Consider the following 23,229-nt stretch of genomic DNA (forward strand, 5'->3'; position numbering starts at 1 on the left):
TTACATTTTGTCACTTTTATGGTCAATCAGCCTGCAACTGTTTCAGTTCTGCTTCTTAATTTAAGTGCAAAGAAACGTGTTTTCCTTGATTACATCTGCAAATAAGATATTAATGTCAATTCAGTGATATGAAAATTACTCCCTCACTATGTAATTTGCACCCGAGTTATTATGGGTTTCATGAACAAGACTATTATAGCTGCTCAGAATGCCATGGATTTCTAATTTTTTGATTTGTTTTTAATTAACCAAACTAAAAAAAAACAAAGAAACCCTAAACCCATGATCATGTGAAAAAAAAAAAGGATTATCTGTGCCCAGGTTTTATTTACCTTGGGATATTATATTGATTCTGGACTGAAGATGAAAATACTGCTGCTGGCCCAGCACTCTACTGCCATGAATTTCACAGAGGCAAGTTAAAAGTGGCTGGGATGAAAATGGAAGAGGAAAAAATTGCCTGCTTTCTGGAATGGCATAGTGAAGGGTTTAATACCCTCTTTAGCTTTCTTAGGATGAAAAATGAACATGTATTTAGGATGATTTTTTTGCTGCTGTTGAAACAGGACCTGATTCTTTAAATTGAAAAACACAAATCACATGTGTTAACATCAGAGAAATGTGTATCATCCCAAAGCCTGATTCAATCCTTGTTACTGTTGAAGGAAAATCCTCCCACTGCAATAACAGGAGATGGAAAAAGACTTTATTGCTTGAATGTCTACCCAGAGACCAACACTGCCAGTGGTCTCACTAGAATGGGCTGTATGAGAGTGGTGTAAGATTTTTTTGAGCATCGCTTTGCACTGCAGTTCTATGTAGTAATTTTTATATTTTTTTTAACCACTGGGATTTCAGAAATGTGTTTCCAGCCCCACATCCCTTAAATATCTTCTCAAGGGACATGACTGGCTTATGCCTCTGGAAAATCAAAAGCATGCTGTGTGTGTGTAGTGTGTTGTGTGTGTGTAGTGTGTGCAAGCTCACATCCTTCTGTGATTGCTCATACATTGTGAATTGGAAGCATCACTACTGAATAAATTTATGCGATAGCTAAGTAGACTTTCATGAGTAAAAGAAAAACACTATTGAACTGGAAGGGAATGGAGACAAGTAAGGGCCTAAGAAATGACCAATCTGTGTCCCAAGGATACAAGATCACACCTACACTCAGCTGCAGTACAGCTGCAGTTGCACTGTTTGTGTTAATGCTGGGTCTGCTCTCACACCTTCTAGGACAGTGGAGCTACTTCTGTTGGTGACACAGATCCTATTAAAGTCATCAGCAGACATTGAAGTCCCATGACTTCAATGAGAGCTGCTCAGGTTCTCAAAATAACTTGGGAGAAATAACCACCTCAGCCATCTTTCACCCTCTACCTTCATGTACTTCTTAAGAAACAGGAATCAAACACAGAAGCATAGTAAGGACCATGTTCAGACCTCCTTACACAGGCAGATAACTTAGGTGCTGTGACCCATAACTCCATCAGCTGCAGACAGAGCAGCTGCTCTGACTCACTCACTGCCCTCCTGGACAGTTGTGTCTAAATTAGGTGCCTGTCATGGGTAGTCTGAACATGGCCTCTCAAACTGCCCTCTTGCTCCAAGGCCTTCCAGTTTTACTTTTTTTTTTTCTTTTTTTTTTTTTTCTTTTTTCAATAACAGAGATTCAGACCCTAGGTTGGAAAGAAATCATGCAAAGCTTGTGCAATATCTCCCAATGGGCATCCTGGGGAGGGTCACAGTTGATACTCAGAGATCAGTGCTGGCCTTGGCAGTCAGAGCCTGGATCCGAGCAGAGTTGCAGGTCTTGCAGAGGATGTGCCCATCCAGAGGGTAACAGCCCTGATTGTCCCCTTCAGACAGGAGGCCACCACAGTCCTAGGAAATAAGTGAACAGGAAGAGCAAAGTAAATAATAAAGAACAAGATTAAGCAAAGAATCTATTAGTCAAAGAAACTCTCCTCACTCTCCACCTTGTAACAGGATCCAGCCTGAGTCAGTGCAAAGCATGAAGCTGAGGTACGTGATGTCTTTTACGATTAAGCCATTTTCTGATAAGAGACAATGCTGCAGAGAATATGGGTTCCCAAGCTCCCTGCTGAATTTAATCCAATTGAAAATAAAAGGAGATTATTCCCTTCACATTTCTGAGGAAGCAAAGGTCTTTAGCACTGGAGAAACATCAAACTAAAGCACATATTTATTAATTCAAAAAAAGTATAAAAAAGAAGCATCACTGGGAAAAAGTTTAGTACCAATATCTGACTATAGGTAATCTCCTTTGGAAGAGTTAATACCATGAAGTTACAGCCTCCACTCCAGGAGTGGCAGCTAAGCCAAGTCCCTTCCTGTCCCCCTTACCAGAACTGTCACCTGTGTTTGTATTACAATTGGCCAAAAAGGTTGTGGCAAAAAGGAGGATGTCAGACAGGAACATGGAAACCCCACTCCAAGGCCCCCAAACCTGCTCCAGAGACCTCAGCCCATAAGCTTTAAGGAAGCTGCTAGGGAAGTTGGGAATTATCCCACACTTTGTGATCAAGCAATTGCTTGGCCCAGGACTACTGATGGATCCATGTGTGTGAAAGCCTGGGTATCTCAGCAACCAGCATGGGGACATGCTGTATGATGAATTAGGCTCTACAAAATTTAGTGTAAGAATGCCCAGCATCTTAAAAAATAATGGGCCTAAGTAATGGGCTGGTATGTACCCTGAAAGCCAAGGTCAGATTGAGAATTGAACCAGATGCCTCAAGTTTCAGCCTAGACCTTTAAACCTTAGTCCATCCTTCTTTCCAATTAAGGTTATTAAAACCTGCAACTGCTATAAGAAGTATATTTGGTCTCATTTTCTTACCCTGCCATCTGGCTGATGTATTATCCAACAAGTAACACTAGCACTGAAGAATTCTTGAAGGTTCCCTAACACAGCTGTTCCCACATGCTAATTGCTTTAAGGTGATTTTTATTCTCTGTCTTCAGACTCTTACCATCAAAATTACATGAAGTGTGTTATGAAACTGAACAGGAAAAGTAGCATAAAAAGCATTGCACAAAACAAGAATGATCATGTTTATGTGTCCATTAAAATTCTTCAACCCAGAGCCATATGCTGAATTTCCTGTACAATCTTGCTCAAATCCTAACATGCATTAGCTTTCATTTTAAGAACATAAAGATGAGCTACGTTTGTGTCCAGGCTATAATTTATTAAGTTCTCCAATATTAAGACCTAATTGCCTGAGTCACATTCTTTTGCTCTTCTAATGAACCTGTTATAAACAAGGGACCTGATTTTCCTCTCATTTGCGTGGATATAAATGAGGAAAAATTCCTTGCTTGCTGAAGTCAATGAAGTAATTTGATTGTAGAGCCAGTGTTACAACAGGGTATGCCTGTTGTGTGGGCAGTGTCAGGTGGTGATGAAGTTAAGCCAACCCCTGCTTTCTGTCCCTGCTGTGCCTGGAATACCAACCTCGCACCGGTAGCACTGGACATGGAAGTCACGATCCAGGGCAACAATGCGCACGGTCTCCTCTTGTCCCGGGGCTGGCATGATGGGCTCCTTACACACAGAACACCTCGGGGCAAACTTCCTGAGGGAGCAACAGACAGGCACAGTCATCTCAAACGTGGAGCAGAAGTTTCTGTTAACTGGACTGGCCATCCAGAAATGTGTGAATTTGTACCAACACACACACACACACACACACACACACACACACACACACACACACACACACACACACACGTGCATACACAACACAGGCTGGAGCTCTGCACAGATCCCTCCTTGGAAAAAAAACAGGCAGGAGCACTTTAGTCTTACAAGGCAATTTCAGGTACCTAGGATATTAAAGAACATTTATAAGGAGACGACTTATAGAACTTCTGACAGGCAGCAGAGCATTTTGTCTGCCTAATTAACAACTAAAGCGCCTGTTGAATGACCCTCCATTGTCGCACCTATGCACTGCCACAACCCTCAGCCTCTAAGAAATTCCATGCAAATCCCATGGTTAGAAAGATGACCACAATCTGCTTCAAGAGCATCTCTTGAAAATAAAAATCAAACTATTAAGATTTGGAGATTGGAACAAATAGTTTAAAAGTCTGAAAAGAAATGGTAACAAGAACTGCCTTTTACTAACACTAATTTGTTGAGGTTTATGTCACCCACTTTAAACTTTCAAGCCATCTTACCCACTTACGCACACAGAAGCACATTTCTGGCTGTGCTCACTCTCAGACAAGAAGCATCAGGGCAATTCTGACTTGCTGCATCTTCTAGCTAAAACCTGCTCAGTTATCCAACAGGGTGCTGTCCAGGCTTGAAAGGGAACAGGTCTGGGTGCAGAGACCCCAATGTTCCCTCTTCCAGTCAGTCTGACTTCTAATTGTATAGTGACAATAACTCGCTGCGTGAAGAGACTGACATGAATCAGGGTCAGCTCAGGGATCAAGACAAGCACAGCCCTTTCTTCTTCCCTTCTATTGCTCACCATATGCCCTTCTGGATAATTCACCCATGTTATGCATTCCCTCTAGTTTTGCTCCCCTCAGATCACACGAGAAGTGGCCACCTCTGCTCCTAGGCTTGGGAACCTTTAGCCTGTGGTGAATTGTTCTCTATTTTAGTTCAAAACCTACTGGTACCAGTTTCCTGGCTGCAAATTCTGCCTGCAAAAAAGGAAATTTACACCCACAGAATCTGCTGCCATGTAATGAGAGCCAGGGTCAGGGGCTGTGGAGCGACAGAGGGCAAAGCTTATGGCAAACATCAGAACACAAGGAGATCAAAGGCCCTTCTCTTCTAAAATGCCTAGTAAGGACTGACTCTGCCACCCAGCCTGTCACATGAACCACCTCAGAATTAACTATCTTAGAAAAGAAAAAAAATAAAATCTATCTGTACTAGGAATAAAGAAAAATATTAATTTCACTGGCAGCAGATGAAAGATGCCTGTGTAGCTGTGATCTAATGAAAGAATGAATTAAACAGTGGCTATAACGAGTGCTCTGAAAAATAACTTAAATGGATCATGATATGACTGGAGCTGTGATGGCAATTAATTGTGTGCTGCTTCATGCAGGCCCTTCCTTTTGCCATTTAGCTCAAATGTGGTAATAAAAAAATACTTCAACATCTCTTTGCCCAGGCTACTGTGAGTAATTCATTATGAGACAAATATTATCTCCCAGGATCCTGAGATCATTCCTGCAGATTTTAGGGGATGTAGATCTGTTACTGTGGGGCCTGAGCTCAGGGAGTAGCTGAGTAACAGTGTGAGCATTAGCTACAGTTTTGTTATCAGAGGATGTAGATGTAGAACACTCAACCTCCAGATCAGGAGGACACGTCATCCCTAATCAATTAAAACTGGGTTGGCCGAAGAAATGTGTGGCCGGCCAAAGACATTCTGAGTGTCACACTGGGTCTTGTGCTATTCCAATCACCTTCCCCTCAATCCCTCACTCAACAATTTTTATGTCCTTCCTTGCATTGACAGCCTCCCACTTTCTACTCTCAGAGCCCTGAGGTCTCTGTGCAGTCACTGCCAAAAGGCTTCAATGTGGGACATCAGCTCTCTTTCTCCTGACAGCATGTGAGCCCTTGGCCTGTGCGGCTTTGGGAAGGGGCACTCTCCAAATTGCTGAGGGGGTGTGAGGGAAGTCCTTCAGGTAAATGAGTGGTGCATGAAACTCCTGTTGGGCCTGTGCTCAAGACCACATTTTACCTTACACACAACTGGCAGCACAGAAAGGCAAAGCAACACAGCAGCTGCCAATTAACCCAGCCTAGCTGAGCTACAGGGAACATCCTCCTGTTGGATTCTAACATGCCAGTTATTTGTGGCTGCTTCCCTTTCTGTCAAGTCAGTCAGCTTCTTTGAGCTTTCAGACCCACACACTGATGTCATGAGGCTCTAATTAAGCCTACCCGCTTAGAAATTAAGAGGTAAATGGTTGAGATATAAACTCACCTTTGTCAGTATTGATTTCATCTTTTAATTGAGGGGTGTAATGTATCTGTCTTTTCCATACAGGGCAAACATTTGTGCTCTGATTATATCTACCTGTCTTTCCCTGGATTAGTGATGACGGGGGTGGTAGTATGTCAGTGACAGAAATTACTTGCAGCTATACCTTTCAACTTACTTTAAATAGCAGTTTCACTATAAATTATTACCAGGGCTGTATTTTTAGTAGCTTTAAAAAGCTAATTAGCAACTAGAAACAAAAGGAGCTGTGAGCAGCCTGTGGCCACTGAGATCCCTCTAGCAGGTAAGCAAACATCTGCAGAGTGCAGGGGGACAGGACCTCTCTTAATTGCTCAGTGGAAGAGGCAGGGAGGTGGTGATGTGAAAGTGCAGGTAGAGGCAGTGAAGAGAAACATGCCCATGCACAGTGAAAAGGCAAGAGGAAGGCAGAGCACTTAAAAGAGAGGGACACAGAGGTTATCCCTCAATTCAGCTCTAAGCAAAACAGAGATCAAGCAGAATCATCCCCTAACCAATTAACCTTGTATGCCATGGCTGCTTGGAGCAATGCTCTCCCTACTATTTAAGAGCCTTGGGAGGAAGTGGCATAGAGTTCAGAAATTCCTGAAAGCTCAGTCTGACAAAGGAGAGTTTTCAGGAGCAAAAGACAAATACAACAAGCAAAGCAGTGACAGCAGCTTAGGCCTTACTTATGGAAATCCTCAATGCAGTGGATGTTGCCACCAGCATCCACAGTGAAGGGGATCCCATCCAGGCTGCGATGGCACATCACACAGGTGAAGCAGTGGGGATGGTAGGCCTTCCCAGTGGCTCGGAGGATCCTTTCCATGATGGGCTTTGCACAGACACTGCACTGCTCCAGTGTATTCTGCAAAGAAAACATACACAACACATGTGAGCACCATCTCAGCAGGACACTTACAAAGGTCAGCTGGGCTGGTGGCTGCTGCTGGTCTGCTTGGAAGCTTTAGGTACCTTCTTTTCATTTCTCCTAGATAAAGTGCAGTACAGTCAACAGTTATCAAAGAGTATGATAACATGCACAGGGAGCACAGGGCCTGGGTCAAGCCTTTAGAACAGTGTGAGAACACAAACCAGAGCCTTCTCTCAGCAGCTCTGACAAGTGATCAGAGATGGCTCATCAGGTGGGTTATCTGAGACACAGCAGCTTCTGTAGGCAGGAGCACATGAAGGAGTCGTGCAGCCAACACTCCTGGGCTTTTGCCTCTGCACTGCCCAGTCAGAGCGAGCTTATGCAGCAGAGTTCATTAGAGACAAGTTCCAGAGAGGGCAGTGCTAAACTGAAGTGCAAACTCCTGGGGCTACACAGACACCTCCTAATTACTTTGCCAATGCAGATCCCATAAAAATATCTTTATCTGCCTTGTACAAAGATCTTGATCTTCCTCTCTCGCCACAGAGAATACTGCTAAGTCTGGGCAGAGAACAAAGCAGTGGTTGCAAGGAAAGCATCTACAAGGACAGGAGCTCAGGATGACTTAAATGCTTCATTTATCTCTGGCCCACAATGTTTGAGATAATGACTGTGAAATGCCAGCTCTGAGGCCATGATCCTTGCTGCACAGGTTTTACATACTAGCCTGCTCCTAAAGTGCTAGAGCCAAAAAAATTCCCACTTTTCAAGTGGGGTCTATTGAATGATTCATCTCATTTCAACCCTCACTTACCCTTGCAGTTAATTATAGAAACACCAAGATAATTTTGTTTCAGATGGTTGTCTGTGAGCCACACCAGCCCTTCTGACACCAACTGGGTAACTCACCATTTCAAAACAAGCACTTTAAAAGACACATGCCATGAATGGATGGTGCAAACCACATAGATGCAAACAATAAATCTGATTCGGGTAATTTCACTGGACTTTAGAAAAGCAAACTTCACCTACTGTTCTTGCTTGATGGACCTGAAATTATCAAATAATGTTATCAATCAGTGTTTGCATCTTGGGTGAGGTAGAAAAATCTATCATTACACTACTGATTATTATTTAGATAGACAGAAATAAGGGGGCGGGAATATAAAGGAAAAAATCCAACAGGACAGAAATATAGAAAGCTGCTGAAAGGTAGATCTTGTTGACAAACACAGGAAGGCTAAAGTTCTGCTTCCTCATGCAACAAAATTCCCAGAGAAAGTCGTGTTTTGACTGACTGCATTGTTATTGCTTCTTTGAGCCAGTATTCTCAGGGGCAAGATCTACTCCTTACATGTGCAACTGAAATGTATTGTGAGGAGATGAATCACCCAGGAACTCAGAAGGTTCTACACTCTCATATTTGCTCTCAGACATTATCTCTGGGCTGCACGTCACGGGTAAGGTACAAACATAGAAATACACGGGTTCCTATCAGAGGATCTGAAGGATTGTTTTTGGAAAGGTCGATATGAAAAATCCTGAATTTCAACCCGTATGAGAACTGCCTCATGCATTTGTAAGGAGAGCACAGCCAGACTAGCATCAAATACAGGCTGGATTTTGCTTTATACCTTGTAATAATGGGCAGGAAAGAATGACTGCTGGCCTTTCTGTCTGGTTGCTGTCACCATCATCATCATTATAACGGTGGCTGGTATGCCAGAAAAAGCAAGGTCAATAATTTTCTCCATGGAGAAATAACCTGGCAGATTTACCATTTTGCTTTGCATAAGCAGATCACATCATCTCAGTCCGCATCCATGTGGTTCTCTATGTTTTTCTGCCAAGGAGGGAAGGCAGGATACCTGCAGATAGCGATGGAAGATTGTGCCATTCGTGAAGCATTTGCCATGAAATTTTCTGAACACAAGCAGGTATGGAGCATTTGCCTCACCAAGTCACTGCTTGCCTCATTTCCAACAGTTGCCAACAACAGAGGCCAAAGTATGAGAACAGGGTAAGCAAAGCAGAAATTCCTTGGGATTTGCTTCTAGTCTCCACTGATTACTGGTTTAGGCACTTCCTGAGTCAGAGCTTGGCTTCCCCATACTTCGCCTCAAGTGGATGCTTCTCCCATAAACCTTCCTGATTTTTGAATTCTGATAAATACTGATCCCCCACAACGTGACCAAGAATTCTGTGGCTTACTTCCATGCTGGGGACTGATGTGTTCAGCAGTTCCCCTGGTCTGCTACGGCAGCCCACCCAGGACAGTGACCAGAGCAGGCACCTGCAGCAGCAATCCAAGCTGCAGAGGGGTCCAGCACCCAAGGGCACAGCCTGGAACTGCTCTCACCATGGGCCAGATGTAACTCCTGCTCACACATTTCGGGCACACAGAGTTTAAGCCCATAAGGGATCAGTACAGCCATCCTGTCTGACACACCCCATGTTAACACTGATTTTGGTGGAAACTTTACAGTGACCAGGACAGCAGGCAATCACCCTGCTGGATCATACCTTCTGAAAACACACATCTTCTTCTCCCAAATCTCAGCTCGGTCACAGTTTGACATTCTCACAGCTACGTAAGACAAGCATTATGAATTAACCAACTCCTGATTAAGCCTTCTATACAACCTGAAAATCAGACCTGAGAAATTTATTCTTTTCATCCTTCCAAGTCTGTACCAGTAAGGAAAAACAAAGTCATTAGTTTCAGACTCCAGCTCACTCCTGTCTGGGAGTGTATTTGCTTAAGCCTCCCTCCTTGCCAGAACCCTGGCTGGCTCAGACCCTTCCCTTCAAAGTGTTACCAGATGATGCCAAAGGGAAAGCTTCCTTGATTCACACCCATTTGACATCAGGTTGCTGTAAGGCAGGATTTGGCCTATGAAGCGACCAGGTTTTCTTTGATTCTCTAATCAGGTTATCCCACATGCCTAAGTGCTGCCCCAGCAGCTAACAACCTGCACAAAGGTATTTATGCACATTATGGGAACAGCATCCCTGTAGGATTATAAGTTTGGCTTCTTGATTTTGCTCTCTTTCACAGTCTGTCTAACTCTCCTAGCTCCTCCTGGAGCTTTCAGACCTCCAAAAAGCAAAATAAGATGAAGAAAAAGTGCCTAACAGGTCCATTTTCCTTCTTTTCTCCGGCTGCTATTGCAAGGCTGCTCTGTAATCAACAGGTAGAGCTGAATGCATCTGATGAGCTACACTGAGAGCTAAGGCAAGGCACAAAGAAGAAAGATGAGAAACAGCTAGGGGTTGTGGTCACATTCATGTCATAAGAATATAGCCCACAAATCTAGTGTGGGCTGAGGGTAAAGTTTGCCATTCTTTTCCCATATTTTTGGCCAAGAGGCAGGGAGTGCCCTTGTGTCTCCCAAATCCAACCAATTTTTTGGGGGTTTGAAAAGCATAGGGAAGGAGCCATCCATTTCCAAAGGGAAGGCTGGCACAATGTTTAAGGCTGAGTCTGGGTCCATGTCCCTTGAGGGCAGAACATCCATGGCAAAGAAAAAGAATCTCACATGAGAAGAATAATGCACCCTAATTACCAAAAAGAAAAATAACCTCAAGCAAAGATACACTAAAACACAAAGAAAGGACTATAATGACCAGGACATCATAATCATCTTGCAAGTTAAAGTTAAGAGACTTAAACATGTATAACACAATCAGTGGCAAAGTGGGAACAAGCTGCTTGGGAGCAAGCACCTAGCAAGTGGTGTTTGGAGTTGACCTCCCTAGAGCAATACTGGTCTCTTCAGAAAACACAGAAAGCCAAAGGGGGTTGCTCTGCAGATTTTAGGTTTAAACATGGGACACAAAGTAAAAATTCTGACTGCTAGGAAAGACTTCTGGGTTGCAAGAGCCACGGAAGGTTGGAGCTTGGGAGTGTTTGAGTCTCCTCCTGAAAACTTCACATCCCAGATGGCAAGGTGGCAGAGACTTTAGGGTCCAGAGGTGCAGTGACAGCCCATGGGCTGCAGCTCATCCCACAGCCCTAATGCTGCAGAGTACAACCCCTCCTAACCAAACCTGGGGGACAGCAGTAACTCACAACATCATGCCAGCACAAGGACTCTCCCACAATGACCCAGCAATGAGTGCAGAAGAAAAGCCACACAGATTAGTCATTTCTTCTTCTGCATTGGCAATTCATCCCAAGCTCTAATGAACTTAAATAATGTCTCCTGCACTCTGAACAGCAGACCAAGGAGAGCTCATGCACAGGGACATGAGCATGGTATTGCTTATTTTGCTGGGAGAGGGGAGGGAAGTTGCTGGAATAAATTACATTGGCAACTCATGCACAGGGACACAAACTCACTTTCTGTAAGCACTGCAGAAGAAACACATTTTTCGAAGTGACTGAGCAGAGGAGATGGTTTTGAGCCGCACGAATGAAATGTGACTGTTGTGCTAAAAACAGGCACATGGTCAAATGCTATAGTTGAACTGTAACTTAGTAAAGTGTGGTAAGTGACTTGCTTTAAATCTTGTGACTCCGTCCTTCATTTCCTCAGACAGAGAGGAGAGCAGAGCAGCAGACATTTTCCCCTTTGTGGGATATTTTTTGAGGCTTGAAAATGTTTCCATACTTAAGTGAAGACAGAACACTTTAATCTCAAGAAGCCTGGTGAATTTATAAACCTCAAATTAGATCAGGTCAATTGAAAAACTGCATTTCAAAATAATTGCAAATGGTTTCATTTAGGGTTTGGGTCTGAAAATATATAGTTGTATTATAAATTAAATATAAAGCAGACAGTGGTGGAGGGGTTAAGTGTCAAGATGTAATTTCAACACTTTCAAACACTTTTTTGGCATTATTTCTAGAAAAGGAAAACCAAGGCTCCCCAGCTGCTATCTCCACAGATGGGTTAAATCTTGGCAAACGTAACATTTAAGTCACTAATAGCCAGCATGAAATTCCTTCCTGCATGTCTGAGGAGACAACTTGGGCATGAGTTAATCCTTCTCACTTCACCTGACCAGCTGGACACATTATTAGCAGAGGGTGACACTCCCCTTCTTGCTGCTCTGAGGGTACTTTCAGCAGGGTACAGCACTGCAGAAGCACCTTGGCTAGTGACCTTCAGACCATGCTGCCATAGCTGCATCAGTGTGCTGGGGCAAAAGATGTGACTGACCCTGACAGCCTAATTCAGACACAATGGTAGCGGTCAGGCTGTTCTTTAGATGGTACAGCTTGATTTGCTGGGAGATGGAAAGGAAGATAACGGGAATAAATTACATGGGCAACCCTGCAACATTACCAGCATGCTGGGAATGGGGCTGAGCTGTGCTTACAGCTGCCCCTTGCACAGTGCAGACTCAGGCCCTGAGGTTACTGTATTCAGTGCCTTTCAAATCACTCTTCCATTCATCTCAGTTTTTAGTGGCTTTCCCAGCACAGTAGCAATACCGCGGCTGGCATGCTTCTCCTCTGCTGGAATTTGCTTTTCTTGTCAGGAAAACTGAATTCAGCTTTGTAGTTTTGGACTCAGAGCAGCTGGAGGTGAATCTGGCAGAAAGTCCTCTCAGCATACAGGATGGAGGAGTCCCTTCCCCTTGCCCTATAACTATTAGAGAAAGGCTAGATGTATTTCATGGCTTGTGCTAGTAGCACAGATAACAAAGGCATGCAACTGAGTCCACAAATGTGCAACAGCAGAAAGGCCATGATGAAAATGGAACAGTGCTTGAGAAATGCTTCTCAAATGATAAGCAGATGTCAAAATATGCTCTACAGTGAGAGGAGGAAGAAGCTCCATTTTTCTTATCAAGTGAAGGCTGAGGGACGGCTTTGCTGGTGTCTGAGCACACCAGAGGCTGCAGAGGAAACCTAGAGAAGGCTGCTGGGCCTGGCAGGCACACAAGCTGGCCATACTACCTGCAGAAGGAATTATATTCCTAATGCTGAATGTAATTAATGTTTGGAGCAGCAGAGGCAGGGACTGGGTGACTACTCTGATGCTCAGGGCCAGTTTAGATAAGGCCTGCATCCCTCTCTAGCACCATCCAGCTGAGAGTGATGAAGGAATGTCAGAGTTAAAAATCTGCTCTGCATTATGCTCCATGTCTGACCACAGCCACATTGACTCCTTCCAGCTAAAAATCCACAAGAAGCCCCGTGCTGGAAATTACTTAACTAATTTCTGGCACTCAAAGCTACTCATCTTCTGTACATTCCTTGCTCTGACAACAGAGATCTTTGTCCCTTTAAAACGCAGAGCCTATGAATGTAAGAAATGAGGGAATTGTCCTCTGAACTGGTAGGCTGGAAAATAAAATGCCTAGACTTCTGGCTTTTAAACCAAGTAGCTTCCATAGGCAAAGCATTCCCACACTCTGTGCGTGGCAGGCACATTTACAGGCATCCCCAGCCTGTAAATAAAATGGCTGTAGAAGTTACATATCCCAGTGAGAAACTGGATATTGTTAGATTTGATAAATACTTGTGAAGTACTCTGTGCGCCTAAATGGTTACTTAATGGAAACAAGATATTATTAACAGAAAACATTAAATTCCTTTTATCTGTAATGACTTGCACACATCTCAAAAATCAACTTTGGGTGGTGCACCACCAGAGAACAGCACCTGAACTGTTATTCAGAATACTCCAATGTGGCTACAGCCATTTGCAAAAGTAAAGTAGTTTAATACCAGGGAAATGCTTCTAACTTACAGTTGACTTTAAAATAGCACGGAGAATAAAAAAGTCTATGCATTTGAAATTTTTTTAGCAACAATAATTATAGCTGCATGGAATACTACAGTAAGCCAAACAATTGAAAGCATCCTTAGCAATTGCTATGTAAAAGAACATTGTTAAATATCTTAGTAATCAGCTCCAGTCCCTTCAGTAATTTTCTTGTGAAGCTGCATTTCCAAACCTCCCTGCATCTTGTCTATTGCCACCAGGAAAGAATTGAAGCAGCACAATGTGCATTTTGGTGAGCAGAGTTCACTCTTGCTGTTAGCACTGCCACCACACACCAGGTATGAACCACGTGAAATCGGTCACTCCACACCGGGACTGCAACTGGCCCAGAAAACATCCAGGAGGCTGGGACAGGCTTTTGGAGCACTGGAGAGAAAAACATCTGTAAAGCACAGCCGCACCAGCAGAGCACAGGAGACGAGGCTGCCTTGGCAGGGAGGAATGATCTGATAAGACAGTTTCCATCTCTGACTCCTTCAATCCAAGGAGATCCTAAGTGCATGACCAGACCTTCACTCCAAGACATTGCATAATACAATGCCTGGCGCAAGATGCTGATTTTCGAAGATTTCTAACTTGAAGGAAATCCCTCAAAATCCCTCTCAGAATGTCAGAGGTAAACAGTTTGTTCAAGGCTCCTGCAGCTGAGGCAAACTGGCACAGAGCTACCACAGAAATCCCTGGGCTGTGTCACACAACAGCAGCTATGCCTCAGCAGATCAGCATTGCTTCACACACTGGGGTCCCTACCTAGGGAGAAACCAGCCCATGGCTTTGCCCAACGCAGAGAGATGTATTTGAGGATTTGTTATGACTTTTTTTCCACCAAAGTGAACCTTGGTAGCTTTAAAAACTATGATATTCTACTAGCTTTGCTCCTGAGGGACAGGGGGAATACACAGCAGGTTTTGAAAGCCTGTGCTTTTATCTGTTTTTAACACCCACACATCAGGTGAGAGCACTTACGGACCATACAAAACTCAGGGCTCGGTGGAACAAAGTGCTGTGGGGGACAAAGCAAAGCCGTTCCTTATTCCCAAGCACTCCCAGCCTTTGTGCTGTTGATGTAGCTCTGCTTGCCTTACGTGTTCTCACCAGCAAGTTCCTCAAAACATGATGTGCCTGACCTTGCATGCTGCCCTGGGAGTTTTGCCTAAATAAAGGTTCTGTCCTGTTGTGATTACTTTCTGCACAGGCAGCAGAATTACATGCAGCTGGGAGATGTGGCAAACATTGAGCAGATACACTCTCCTCCTTGTTTAGATACAATTGTGGACAACACAGAGATTTCAAGCTTAATTAGCAATACCAAGGAAGCTGTTAGAGAGGCATTTCAAACTGCTTGCAGTTTAAGCTGATTAGAACTTTGTGAAAACAAAACAAAATTGTGTAGCAAATTGTTAGGCTAAAATTCAAGTCAAACTGAACCGCATCAAAGGAAACAGAGAAGTGACTATCAGGAAGAAGTGGGCTTTTTTTCTTTTCTTTTGGTGAGGAATTTAATTTCACAGCCTTTAATAAACCCAATGCTCCAATCCAAGCTTGCCACTCTGGCAAGAAGCTTAACCAAAATAACATTGGAACTCAGAGCTGACGGACCAAAGAGGCTATAAATCGGTCAAATCCGGGCACAATACAAGAAAAAAAATTGAAGATTCCATTCAATTTTCCTGTTTTAGAATTTTGATGTAACTGACCATTGACATGGAAATGTTATCTTGACCTTAACTGCTAAAGCTGACTTGCAGAGGAAAAAATGACTGAGACTCTGACATCTCAGTGGTTATTTATAGTTCCCCTCACTCTCCTCTTTCTCAGTATTTTTACATTTGAAATGAGTTCTTGCCTGCCATGAGTTTCCTGAAGGACTGTTTGAACAATGCAAGAATTTGTGACATAAAAACCCTCAAGAAAATGGTTGATTAAAATGGAAAACAAATTTTAGTTGGAAACTCTCATCAGTAAATTAGCATCCAGCAAAGCTGGGCTTGCTTTGGTTACAGATTGAACACTACAAGCCTTTTAACTACAACCGGTTTAAAGCTGGCTTTTTCTGCTTCCTGTGCTCTCCAAGAGAGATTTCCTGGAGAAACAAAAAAAAAAAAAAAAAAAAAAACCAAAAAAAAAAAAACCAAAAAAAAAAAAAAAGACAGGGCTACTGCTCAAGAGTCTGGGTTGTTCTAGAGTTTGTAAGGGAAAAAAAAAAGACAGGATCCTTCCCCTTCACTCCTTGCGAATAAAAACCCTTCATCTCTCTAAGCCACAAGGAAAGGCACACAATCTATTTTCCTCTGCTTATTTCAAGTCACATATAAGGGCATCTCTAAGTCACTTCTAATGGCTACTAAATAAATTAAATATTCCAACTGGATATCAGTTTAACAGCTCCTGTTCTACCTTAATTGCTCAAACAAAGAGAATGCAAAGCTTCTCCTGAAGATCTCATACAAGTTACAAGAGAAATTAATTTTTTCTAGTGGCAGGGGCAGAGCACTGGAAACTAAGGGTGTTTGTCTTCTGTCCTTGGTTCACTAGTGACTCAGAGAATAATTCCATTCTTTCCCTCCTCTGTTCTTCACATTATCTATAGAGTGGCTTTAGTCAGCTATTAGTAGGTGTGTGATGCTCTGACAGAAGTCACATCTCTATTGTAAACACCAAAGTTGGCACCTGGAGCTACCAAGAAATAAACACCTCCTCAAACTGAAACAAAATGAAAACCCAAGCAAGAAGGTAATGAGATTTTGCACAGAATTTCATGGAGCTTTCACTGAAACACCTTTTGAGTGCAAGATAATGGTTTTTTTCAGTGTATACGTGCAAGCTGTGAAATACAGGTCATTGCAGCAGTTCACTATAAAAATAGCTGCTTTTAATAGATAACGTAATCCAGTATAAAGCTTGGAAAAAAACTCCCCCAAAACTCTCACAGCACTTGGATGCTGCTGCTACCCAAACTGACAGTGAGAATATGATTTGCCCAAATCCATGATATGTTTCCTAAAGAGTTGCCAAATACATTTATGTCCTTGATGTGAGGAGAATGTCTTGGAGCCTTTAGGGCAGTGGGAGACTTATCTGTGATTGAAATATGAGGGCTGAAAGCTTTGTGGGTGCTCTGAGGTCTTTCCAAAGGGAGAAGAAGAGGGAGTTTCTTATTTCTTGAAGAAAGCCTCCTGAGTGAAATGTCTATTTTTAAAGACTGAAAGAACACTGGAAACTCACAGACAATCAACATTGGCCACTGTCAGGAATAACAGAACCCAAAGTTCACAGTGAGCCAATAGTACAGTGAGAACTGTACTGTACTCTCTCCCCTCTACCCCAAGACTAGACATTTCATCTTTTGGGGGGACAGGATTTCTTCAGAGGTTGGAATTGAATTATTTCCTGGAGCAACACTTCTTCTTCTATCTAGAGTCAGACTCTAATTGGAAATAAATCCAGGCTGCTGACTAAGTCCAGGGTCAAATATGTCACCTACCAGGTACTGAAATTATTTTTAGATGCAATGACATCCCTATTCTTTTCATTCAGTTGACCTGGATGTTTGACTCGGTTCCTTGTCTGGGAAAGCAAGTTTGAGCCACCTGCTGAGATAAAAGTGACAAAGAAGGAAGGGATACAAAACCAGAAAATTGAGATGGCTATGTAAGAAGAGCCCAGACAAGGCATGGCACAGAAAAGACAACTTCCCAAAGAGGTCAAGTGAGATGTGAGAAAAGCAAAAGCTGGAGACTGATGTTCCACCCTGGGAACTCATCCATCACCTTCCTTCCTCCACTGTGAGATAATCTCAACCACAGAGATAGAGAAGATGATTTACATCAGTCCCTCTGCCCCTCCAGCCCACCTCTGAGGGTGCTTCTGCTGGAACTCAGCTTGCTGTACAGTTGGGAAAGAAAGGAAGGCACATTATTCCTTCTAACCTTACAAAGAGAAACCCATGCAATAGATCAGATCCTTCCTTGAATAGGTGAGAAGTAAACCAGAAGCTTTGTGCTACTCTACTGTTCAAGATACTGCTGTGGAAAGTTGGGCAGAAGAGTCCTTGCAACACAATTGTCTGCTGAGCTGATTCAACCTCTTGGCACTGTTCCTTTGCTCTCAATCTAGAAAAATTAGAACTCCCTAAAATATAAAAATTTTTTTCCTGTTTTGTACAGACAACATGGAGACTTGGATACAGAGATCTTGTATGGCAAACACATTGTCATGCAAATAAGCTCAAGAGTTTCATCAAGAGCAGACAGGCATGTCTGAGTAGGTGGTAATTCTCTGGTGTCTGCAGGGTTAGTCAAGGATGTTCAGAGCAAGAAACATGCACTCTAAAGTAATTTCTTTCCCTTTCATTACCATGAGAAATTTTGGATTAATTTAGAATATGAAGGACACTGGTCTGAGCTGTCAGAAAGGTTCATGTCAGAGCAGAGCAGACCAAAAATCAAGCTGACAGTTGGCATTTCTTTACCAGGTCTTTTACATCACTTGAGGAGGCTGCCCTGGATGTTATTTCAAGTTGAAAAGCACAGCAACTGAACACTGTGCTAGTCAACTGTCAGTCCACAGTATTTACTAACCAGATTACTCCTGTATTTGTGAAACCAGCACCAAAGGCTTTCTGCCAAATATTACATTTAAAAAAAGAAACAACAGTTGAGAAAAGACCCAGCAAAACCCAAAGTGAATGGAGCTGCTGAAAAGAAGAGATTCACTTGGGCACACATCACCAGTACAACCTGCAGTGTCTTGGGACAGTGCTTAAGAATTAACAAGCGAAGCAGAGCAGCAATGGCAGGAGAAACCAACTTGTCCAACCTCACCGTTTTCCTAGTGACACAGTTACATAAGAGAGATGCATTTCTATAAACACACTGAATGTATAATAGATGTTATATAACATGTCCATTCTCAAGTCAATAGCATCCTCCCAGTGTATGGGCTCTTAGGCTGAAATCAGAATGGTTATGGAATATAGAGGAAAAAACAACATTATTGCAGCATCATTCTGATCTGTAACTGTTCCATTCCATTATGGGGATTTTCTTTCCATAACAGTGGAAAAGACCATGCTCCAGTGCTTCTCACAGTACTTTAAAAGGTCTGAGATCACCTGCATCAATGGTTGTTTCCCAACGTAACTGCTGAATTGCTCATTTCCATCCTAATACAACTTCCAACTTTCCTTTATGAGGACCAGAAGTTGCCATTTCCCCAGCAAGAACATCTGAACACCCAAAGTAGTCTGACCCTCATGTTTTGCCAAGCAGCTCATGCAAAGTAAAACTGGACCACATCTTTCTATACACAGCTTCTGATTTAATGGACCTGTGAGGAACAAAAGAAGGAAAGGCCACTCTTCATCAGGCTCTAACTATAGATCAGATCCAGGTGAAAATGGACAAGACAGCCTGGTATTAGCAGGTGGCTCATGCATCTGAGTGATCCAGCTAATGCAGGCCATAAGGACAAGTGCTGGTGGTCTCCTAATGGGAGGATGACATTTTATTGCTGCTCTGGTGGTGCAAAGTGGTCACTCCTCACAGGCACTGCCACACCAGCTTCCAAAGATATGAGGGACAAGGACAGAGGGACTAGAGTGGCAGTGAAGAGTGGGGAACAAAGAATTTATCTAGGGCTTTCTGAGTCATTCTCTTTCTCAAAGTTTGCTGCTGGAGCAGCATAGTCCGGCTCTGCCCTACCTGCAGATTTTCCTATGGAAAAGTTACTGTTGGCTTCTTCACAGGCAGCATGAGTCCAGTGAGTATTGTCCTGCCAGCTCTGCAAGGGCAGCTAAGGAGCCTTGCTGGAAATCTGGCCCCAGAGAGAAACAGCAGAGGAAAGCAGCCATTTCAGAAGCACATTATTAAGCCATCAGACCAGTAGCTACAGGATCCCCATGGAAAAGTTGATCCAGGCACTTTGTATAATTACTTGAGCCCTTCCAGTCATTTATTCCCCTTTGTGGTTGGCGGGGAAAGTCAGTATCTTCTCGAGCTGCAAAGTCATAAGGCTTTTTAAGAAGCCAGGTTTGTAGGTGAAGACATTTCCCTTTGCAAAACCTTTGCTGGAGCACACACTGCTCAGCAGCAATCCAGGCTAATGCAGCGAGTTCAAATGAGCATGGCACGCAGGCAAGTCTAAGCTTTCCATTTGCTTTACCTACATATGTTTTAACACTTACATTTTTAGATGAAGAAGCATAAAAATAGCTTAATTGTGCATATTGCCTACATTACTGCTGGACTCCACCTGTGGGAAGGAACTGGAGTTTAAGTTTTATTAAAGTTTCACATGTTTCCAGGAGGTTCCTAATTATCCTGCGTGCTTTGTACAGTATTTCTGGCTCCAGGACCTTTCTTCAATTTTCTGAAAGAAACCCAACACAAAAATATTTGAGCTGAGACCTGGAATGTGTGACTGAAAATAAGGCATTCACTCCAGGGTTCATCTAACCCCACATATCCCTGTTCTTACCAGTCTTTGGAAAGCACTTTAAGATCTGCTGATAAGAAAATACTACCTGTATACCAAAGGCTTGTTACTGCCATTTAGTCCTCCTGCTTCCATGCACCTTAAACTCCTCTGTTTGCCTGGCATTCCTGTGACTACAGATGGGTGTAGAGATGATCTTTTCAGGGCCTAAAGTAAGAATTAAGTCACTTTGGGTATAGCTCTCCTTTTAATGACTAAACACATAACAGTCACACACTGCAAAGTGTCCTCAGGGATAGGGTGTTCTATATTTTAGGGTGGTTAATTCAAACCACCTTTTCTTAAAGACACTTCAAGCCAGCAGCTTGAGTTGGGGTTTGTTCAGCATCCTGGAAAAAAAAACAAAGCAGCCCATATTCTCTGACAGAGAAGACAAACCACAAGATAGCTAGAAAGAAGGCCAGTTTTTGAAAACAGCAACTTTTACCTCTTCTGACCTAGATAGCTGACCACCCCAAGCACAACCTCCAAGTCCTTTTCTTGTGCTCCCTGAACAAAGGCAGACAAATCTCCAGTGGCCATAAAGCATCGTTCTTCAGTGGTATCAGCTGGAGTTACTGACATCTGGACCTGCTGTGGCAGTGCTCTGACAGGAGGAATGTGTTAGCTGGTGCCATGTACAGAACACAAGGATCTTCTCAGAACGCTCTGTGCATGCTTCCCACCGTGCTTGGGCTCTCTGCTCTCTTCTGGGAGCGTGACAAAAAGAAAACCAAACAAGGCACCACTCCTTCTACCCCAAATCCACAGTTTGTGAGGTTCTTGGTGCTATACCAGCATTGTTTCTGTGCAGAATCCCTGGCAACGGATCCACTTAGGATTTTTAGCGATGTACAGGTTTGGCTAAATCAAGACTTCCATCACAGTGCCCAGGCTTAGCCTGAACACATCAAGAGACACAGACTCACCACTCACTAAGGCTCCCTTAGCTGGCTACAGAAAGCTCTGATCCTTCCTTAGAAGGTGCTTAGCTGGATGAACCTCTACCTGCAGATACAGCTGGTTTGCCAGAAGATGGTTTTGTTCCTACACAAACAGACAGCCTCACAGCTGGGTGTGTTAAACTATTCTAGCTCAACTGAGTTTGGGATGCTCCTCAGTTCATGCCTCTCCATTCCACTGCTCTGGCATCTTACTAATCCACTGATTTTATCAGCAGTTTTTTCCCCTTTGTTATTAATAGTTGACTACAGGTAAGCATCAAGTACTATCAGATGTAACAGCTCTGCAGTAACACACTAGAAATCTGTTTCAGCCATGCTCAATCACATGGTTTCTCTTGTAGGGACAGTTGCACTGGTCCCAAAGATGTGGTTGGGGGACGGTTTATCTCAGGGTAACATCACAGGGAGTCTTAAGCAGAAGCCATTAATAAGCTGTGTGATTTAATTATATTTCAAGGTTTCTATAATGTGTGGAAGTTATTCCACACATTTATTATGAAATAAGAACTTCAGTGTACAAAATGTTTTTCAGAAAGACTTAAGAATTGCTTCAACAGGAGAAAAAACTGCTTTACCTTACTACAGTATAAATTGCTAATTACTCCACCAAGTAGCAATTGCTAATTACTCCCCTGGAAAGCAACAAGCTCACTCTAGCTGTTATTCTATAGAGTATATGAAATAGCTAAATGACATTTTCAAAGCTACTGGTCAGGTCTATGTCTGCAGCAAGTAAAGGGCTCAGAATCACCATGCAGAGATGACCCTAGCGCTAAAAGCATACAGAGAGCTTGAAGACTGACTATTCCCCAAAAGACAAAACTGCTGTGTCAAAGAAAGTGAAGTCTTAATGTTAGAGCTTTCACAAATAGAACCAGGAGAAAAAGATGTGAAAATTCCCTTGGGAAGCAAGTGGTAAGCATCTGCAACAGCTGATACTGAGCAAGGGGAACCTCTGAAACTAATCTGAGGCAGTTTTGTGCATCTGTAAATCCATTTCTTAAGCCTAAACTTTATAAAGCTTTTAAATTATTCAGTGTCTATTGAATGTTACAGTTACTTGCTGTAATTTTAACACCGTTTGAATTAATGTTGATGATATTACATTAAGTACCTGACGTGGAGTACTAGGAGTCCCTAATGATGCCCTCTGTCAATAATACACTGCTGCAGAAAAAAGAACATATTCTCCCTTAGCTGTCCTTGCTAGCCTAGGAGATGGGAAGGTGCAGAAGAGAAATCCAGCTAGAAGCTCCCAGCACCCCAAGACCATGGCCATCCAGTCAGCTAAGCCCTCTGAAGTCACTCCATGTAAGACTCAATGAACAAACAATTAACATCAACCCCTTTCTCAGGAACGTATCACTAAGGCACAGTGTAGCAACTCAAGCAGAGCAAAAATAGACATAAGGCAATGAAGAATTCAGAAGAGAAGCCAGGGCTGTGAGATTTGGAGCCAGAACTGTGTTCAAATAGCTCAGGCTCTGCTACTTGAAGTTAATCAGATTTCTTCTTTCCTTCCTCCTCCTTTAGGGTATCCTCAACTGTTTTGGCACATTTGAGGCCAGCAAGACAGCCTCAATTCTGGATTCTGGATCTAGGAACTACGGAAGCACCAAGGGGAAGGAATGCCAGGCAAGAGGAAGAAAAAGGCATTTCCCAGTTGGCTTCCAGAACCCTGACATTAGAGTACAAGAGGTAACTGAAGTGCCGGGAAAACATCTCGGAGAGTGTGGACAGAAAACCCAGTGCTGAACACAGCTCCAGCAGCCTGGCCATGCCACCCCAAATACCTGGTGTCACAGAGGGGCACAGGATAGCTCACCTGCCCATCCATATCCTATATGGGGTAAAAGCAGCATTATATGTGTCATTTCTCACACCAGGACCTCCTCTCTATGAGGCAGACCAAGAATTCCTTTTCTTGACAGACTTCTGAAGGACTCTTTACATTTTCCTCTTCCTTTCCAACAGGTGCTGCCATTTGGCACACACAGCTGACACATCACCCACATATACCCCTGAGCTTTGTAAATCCCATCTAGCAACATGTTAGCTCAGACATGCAAGATGAACTCAATTCAGAATGGAAGGAAAGTGACAACAGTAAACCCCATTTTTAAAACCTTTGGCAAGGATTTCAGAGGGTAGGGTAATCTCTACTGTAT

The 23,229-nt window shown here is 43.1% G+C and overlaps 1 protein-coding gene across 1 annotated transcript in view; it reads right to left on the reverse strand.

Moving 5' to 3' along the window:
- Positions 1-317: 317 nt before the first annotated feature.
- LPP (LIM domain containing preferred translocation partner in lipoma) overlaps positions 318-23,229 on the reverse strand; it is a 319,560-nt gene continuing 296,648 nt past the window's right edge. Inside the window, exons 11-13 of the mRNA XM_036388370.2 lie at positions 6,698-6,876; positions 3,482-3,602; positions 318-1,884 (exon numbers count right to left, since the gene is read on the reverse strand). Of these exons, the coding sequence (XP_036244263.1) occupies positions 1,756-1,884; positions 3,482-3,602; positions 6,698-6,876 (429 nt within the window). The 3' untranslated portion in view covers positions 318-1,755. The remainder of the gene's footprint in view (positions 1,885-3,481; positions 3,603-6,697; positions 6,877-23,229) is intronic.

This window comes from Molothrus ater, chromosome 10, assembly GCF_012460135.2.
Source record: "Molothrus ater isolate BHLD 08-10-18 breed brown headed cowbird chromosome 10, BPBGC_Mater_1.1, whole genome shotgun sequence".
Classification (NCBI taxonomy): domain Eukaryota; kingdom Metazoa; phylum Chordata; class Aves; order Passeriformes; family Icteridae; genus Molothrus; species Molothrus ater.